Source organism: Hippocampus zosterae, unplaced genomic scaffold (assembly GCF_025434085.1).
Source record: "Hippocampus zosterae strain Florida unplaced genomic scaffold, ASM2543408v3 HiC_scaffold_164, whole genome shotgun sequence".
In the NCBI taxonomy this organism is placed as follows: domain Eukaryota; kingdom Metazoa; phylum Chordata; class Actinopteri; order Syngnathiformes; family Syngnathidae; genus Hippocampus; species Hippocampus zosterae.
In genome coordinates, this window is record NW_026262795.1 from 13,108 (window position 1) to 19,166 (window position 6,059).

Sequence of the window (6,059 nt, forward strand, 5' to 3'; positions counted from 1 at the left end):
GGTTCTGCGCCCCCTCCAACATCTATCTTTTATCGATGAATCCCTACCTCCACGCCTTCAGGCTCCAGGCAGGGCCCCGTCCTCCCCTCCCTCTCCTGCTCGAGCATCTCCGCCTCATGCACCAGGCCCTCGGCCATCTCCTTGCTGAGTCTGATGCCGCCCTTCGTGGCCAAGCATTCCGCCCCGCCCTGCTGCAGCTGCCCAGCAGCCCTGAAGCCAGCCTCAGGGAGCAGTCCTAGTCCGAGCAGGAGAGCGAATAGTTCTTCGCTAGGCTCAAGGACCGATCCCGGACTAGTTTTTTGGAGGGGCTTTACGATAGTGCCGAGGAGGACAGAGAAGAGTCGCGGGCTGTGGAGGCCGAGCCGTAGAGCTGCCCTCAGGAGCCTGCCAGCACGGGTCCGCAGCTGCTGATGCAGTACCTGGAGACCCGTCCATATCTGAGCAAGGTGGCACACGGCCGGAAGGCCCGGCCTCGAGAGTGCATGGGATCATGATGCTTCAGAGGAAATAATCGGGCACCCTGCGCTTCTGCACCTCGGTGCCCTTGCGCGGGGCGCTGTCGTACTGGATGTAGGTCTCGCGCATGTGCTCGTCCATGTCCACGATGGCCGCCTGGTTGCCGCAGCGGTAGCAGTAGTTCGGGGCAGAGAACACTGTGGTCACGTTCTTGTTGTGGGTGAACTCGTACCCACCGGGCATCAGCTGGTGCGCCCGGACGATCACTTTCAGCTTGTTGTTGTGGTTGAACTACTCGCTCACGTCGCTGCCGAAGTAATACCCCGCTCCCCTCTGCGACAGGTGCCAGCCGCACCGCTCCTCTGGGTCCGACCACAGCAGGTCGCACATCGGCCCCTCTGGCGGCACTTCCACCTTGCGGTCCAGCTGCCGGATGTTGTCCAGCGACCCGATGTGCGGCGACAGCCCCCCGTGCAGGCAGAAGTACTGGTTCTCCACCAGCGCGGTCAGCGGCAGGTAGTCGAACAGCTAGGTAAAGCACTTCCATACATTCACGTTTCCGTACTTTCGCGCGCACTCGTCGTAGAACCCGTAGACCTGGGTGATCTGCCGCGACTCGTGATTTCCTCTCAGGATGGTGATGCGCTCTCGGTAGCGGACTTTCAGAGCCAGCAGGAGGGTGACTGTCTCGACCGAGTGATGTCCGCGGTCCACGTAGTCCCCCATGAAGAGGTAGTTGGTCTCGGGAATTTTCCCGCCGATCTTGAACAGCTCGATCAGGTCATGGAACTGGCCATGGATATCCCCGCAGATAATGACCGGGGCCCTTACAGGGTGCACATTGGACTCCTCAGAAAGGATTTCAATGGCCTTGGCACACAGCTTAAGGACGTTGCACTCGGTGAGGGGCTTGCACTGCTCCAGCTCCTCGATCAGGGCCTCGACCTCGTCCGCCTTCATGCAGAATTAACTTTGATTTCTTATACATGGATTTCAAGAGCGTCATCAAGGACAAGTCAAGGCTCAAAAAGATCATGGAAAACGCATTCCGGTCCGTGGATGTCAATGGCTCCGGCTTTCTGGAGGAGAATGAGCTGGAGCAGGTGCTCATCCAGGTCGCCAAGGACATCGGCGTGGAAGTGCCCACCAAAGAGGAAATCTCGGACATCATCAACGAAATCGACGAGAATGAGGACGGACAGCTGTCCAAGGAGGAATTCCACATCCTCATCGAGCAGGTGCTCGAACTGATGGCGGACTGCGATGAACTGTGACCTGCGACTGCTTCAGCACGGGGTTACCGCGGGGACCTAGACCGCGGACTGGAGGGGGGCGAGGCCTCGAGGGCCTGGCCCGGCTACCGCCCCAGACCGTTGTGGGCCCCGGGCGGAGTCAAATTAGGAGTCGAAGTATCTTCGTAATAATACAATGTTAAAGGCCGTGGTGAAGGCAACCCGCGGTTTCGCCTCAGGCCCCTACGACGTGGTGGTGGTCGGAGGAGGACCCGGCGGCTATGTGGCTGCGATCAAGGCAGGACAGCTTGGCATGAAGGCCGCCTGCGTTGAAAAGCGAGGGTCGCTGGGCGGCACCTGCCTGAACGTGGGCTGCATCCCCTCGAAAGCGCTACTGAACATAACCCACAAGTACGTCGAGGCCAGAAATCCTTCAAGGAAATGGGCCTGCACATCGACAAGGTGGACATCAAGTGGGACCAGACGCTCTCCAAGAAGGACAAAATCGTGAAGGGCCTGACCGGCGGCATCTAGTTTCTGTTCAAGAAGAACAAGGTCGACTACCTCAAAGGGTCTGGGAAGTTCAAGTCCAAGACCCAGTTGGAGATCAGTGACGGCAAAGGCGGCACCTCTGTGATCGACTCCAAGAATTTCATCATCGCGACCGGGTCCGAGCCCAGCCCCTTTCCCAACCTGCCTTTCGACGAAAAGATTATCCTCAGCTCCACTGGCGCTCTCTCCATCCCCAAAATCCCGAAGTCCCTGATCGTCATCGGCGGCGGCGTTATCGGCCTGGAAATGGGGTCGGTCTACTCCCGTCTGGGTTCAAAGGTGACCGTCATCGAGTACTTCGACCAGATCTGCCCGTTCCTGGACCCCGAGATCGGCGCGGCCTTCACAAAGATCATGCGCAGGGAGATGGAAATCCTTACCGGCCACAAGGTCATCTCCGGCAAGAACACTGGCACTGCAGGTGAAATCCTGATCGAGCCGGTCAAGGGCGGCGAAAAGAAAACTCTGACTGCCGACCATGTGCTTATCAGCACTGGCCGCAAGCCCTACACAGAGGGGCTCGGCCTTGAGGCGGCTGGGCTGAAGGCCGACGAGAAGGGCAGAATCCCGATCAACGACCACTTGCAGACCGAAGTCCCGAGCATCTATGCCATCGGCGACGTAGTGCGTGGCCCCATGCTGGCCCACAAGTCCGAGGAGGAGGGCATCGCGGCTGTCGAGTTCATCGCCGGCAAGGGCGGACACGTGAACTACGACGCCATCCCCTCAGTGATCTACACGCACCCAGAGGTGGCCTGGGTGGGCAAATCCGAGACCGAGCTCAAAAAGGAAGGCATTGAATTCAAGAAGGGATCGTTCCCGTTCGTGGCCAACTCCAGGGCCAAGACCAATGACGACTACGATGGGCTGGTGAAGGTATTGTCGGACGCCAAGACTGACCGGATGCTGGGCATGCACATCGTGGGGGTGTCGGCCGGCGAGATGATCGTGGAAGGAGTGGTGGGGCTGAACTACGGCGCCTCTGCGGAGGACCTCGGGCGGACATGCCACGCGCACCCGACCCTGTCGGAGGCAGTCAAAGAGGCTTGCATGGCGGTCTACGACAAGCCGATCCATTTCTGACCCCCGAGAATAATCATGTCATCTGATGAACTGCGAGAAATAGCTGGCCTTCTCGGACGAGTTCACCTTCTGGATGAACTCGCTGAACTCCTCGCACACTTTTAGCAGGTTCTCCTCCTCCCAGTCGCTCCACTCCCCCCGTGGCCGCAGCGACTACCGCCGCTTGAACTCCTCCTTGATCTCCTGCGCGTAGGTGCAGTGCTTCGTGAACAGCTCCATCTTCGCCCTGTACTTTTCGCGGTACCGTGCGTCTTGGTTGGGGTTGGCCATCTTCAGCGAGATGGCGATGAACTTGAGCGCGGTCTCCTTTGAGGAGATGGAAGGGTATTTCAGCCGCTTGAAGCCGAGCTGGGCCAGCACTCGCATGATTATGTTTCCCAGGTGATGTTCCAGAAAGGCAGTGCAGTCGCCCCGCTTGGCTATCTTCTTCACCTCGTTGCGCTGCGACAGCTAAACCGGCAGCTTGCTCGGCATCCTCTGCATCGAGTAGAACCGCGGGCACCTTCGGAACTGTTCTGCGGCTGCCACCGTGCTGAACCCGAAGAGCTTCTCCTCGAACAGCAGACTGAAGTAGTAGTTGCCCGGCACCAGCCTCCTCCGGGCCAGCTCCACCACGCAGTTGCCCTTGTTCTCCATCGCGTGTGCCAGCTCGAGCATGTGCCCCTCACGCGGAAGCATGGGGTAGCTCGGAATCGGGCCCATCTGGTAGGCGTACAGTTCAGGTGACTCCAAGAAATCGGAATACTCGGAGGGGCCTGCGAGCAGGTAGAACTTGCGGTTGAACAGGGCCACGTGGGGGTGCTTATACACGTCCAGCATGTGGAACTCCCTCTTCAGTTTTAGAGTGACCGGGCACAGGTTTTTGAAGCGGGATAGGTTGGCCAGCACCACCTGCTTGCTGAAGCCCTGGCCCGGCCCGGCCGCCCGCTGCACCTGGCTCAGCGCCCTTGCATGCGCCACCCGACAAGCCTCCACAATCCTCTCCCGGGCTGCATTGAACACTCCCCACTTCGACACCTCAGTCTCCAAAACAACCACGTTGTCGTAGAACTGCTTGAAGTAGTTGGTCAGCCCGAACAGCTCTGGCTCTGCGGCCTGCTCTCGGCACTCGTACACCTCGGGCTTGAACGACAGCCGGGCACTCTCGCTAAAGCACTTTTGCTTTTGCCCCTCCAATGGCAGGATCAGTCGGATGACCAGTGATGCGCAAAGCCCTAGCTGCTAGAGTTCGATCGCCTGGGCGACCGTCCTCGGGTAGCCCTGCAGAACCCACCCCCTCTCATAGCAATCAGGCAGGCCCACCCGCAAGGCCACCAATCTAGCCACCATCGCATCATCCACCAGCCCTCCTTCCTTCAGCTTTGCCTTCACTTCCACACAAAGCGGATGCACAAACTCCCTGACAAAGTTGTCAAGCAACTACCGGACGTCAATGCGAACCAGCCCTAGGTGCTGCTCCACCTGCTCTGCGAGCGTGGCCTTGCCGGTCAGCGGCCCCCCGATGATGTACACGACCGGCAGGGGGCGGATGTCCTGCGGCACGGTCTGCACTGCCTCCAGCTGCTTGGGGTCTGCCATCACAGACTTGTATTGGGCTTCGCTGTCAAGGTAGTACAGTCTCTCGTTGTAGGTGACGGGAACAGGCCGCACCGGCTTCAGGAAGGTGAAGGGGTTGTACTTGCCATGGATGCTTTACTTGACCAATCGATTGTCCACCATCGCGTCTAGCCGCTCAAGCGAGACCCTCCGGAATTCGTTGGGAATGAACTTTTCCCGACGGTTGTTTATCACCCCGTCGATCAGACTGACCACCTTATCGAAGACCTTATCAGCCTCTCTCTCGCACTCGACCACAATTGTCTAGACGTTCAGCCCCTTGAAGCCATCCGCCAGCTCTTCGATCTTGCCGGATTCTGCCTCCCGCTGTGCCAGGAGTTTTTATTTGTATTCGTTGAGCATGTCCTCGAGCTTGGGGGCGTCAGGGTCCTCTTCATCGAGCGGGGGCTCTTCGAATTCCTAGCCCGCCTCCCGCGCCTTTTCCCTAGCTTCTTCAATTTATTTGAGCTTTGCCTCCCTGCGCTCCTGGCAGATGCGCTCATGCTAAAGCTCGACCTCGCGAGGGTTGTACACTCGCGGCATCCACTTCTTCTCACTCACTTTGAGGGCCACGACCACTTCTGGCAGTTTTTTGGACTCCGCCAAGATCTCGATCAGCGGGGTCGACACCTTTTCTTCATCCACGTCGAAGAAATTGCCGTTTATAAGGATTTCGTTTATCCCTTGGAAAACCAGCTCCATGGTCTGGATTTCGTTGGACTTCCGGTCGAACTCAGGGTGCTCCTCTTCGATCTCCGGGTCCGGCACCTCCTTACCCTCTTCGTCCAACTATTTCGGCTTGAACCCTTTCATGTAGTACCGCTCGGTGCGTCTCTGCTGCCGAGAGTTTTCTAGATGCGACAGGTAATTCTCCTTTAACGAGAGCACTGGAATCTTGTACTTTTCGTTGAGCTTTGACATCAAGGTTGACAGACCCACTCCTTTCGGGCCTGTGATCAGTATCCGCGGTGGTACCTGCTCCGCTGCACCCTTGCGAAGTCGCCAGGGCTATCCTTAAACAAGTTCAGCTCCTGCTCTCCATAAAACCTGTAACGCCTGCTCTCATAGCCAGCCTAAAATTCCTCCTTTCCACGAAGCAGCCACCCCTTCGAAGCCAGCACCGGACAGAAACTGTCGCAA

The 6,059-nt window shown here is 58.3% G+C and overlaps 2 protein-coding genes across 2 annotated transcripts; one reads left to right on the plus strand and one right to left on the minus strand.

Annotated features, from left to right (window-relative positions):
* Positions 1-498: 498 nt before the first annotated feature.
* Positions 499-1,416, minus strand: LOC127594490 (uncharacterized). Its single transcript, XM_052056351.1, is given in 1 exon segment — positions 499-1,416. A coding segment is annotated over 1 exon segment (918 nt).
* Positions 1,417-1,884: 468 nt separating this feature from the next.
* LOC127594491 (uncharacterized) lies at positions 1,885-3,323 on the plus strand. The gene is given in 2 exon segments (XM_052056353.1): positions 1,885-2,110; positions 2,113-3,323. Coding segments are annotated over 2 exon segments (1,437 nt in total).
* The last annotated feature ends 2,736 nt before the right edge of the window (positions 3,324-6,059 follow it).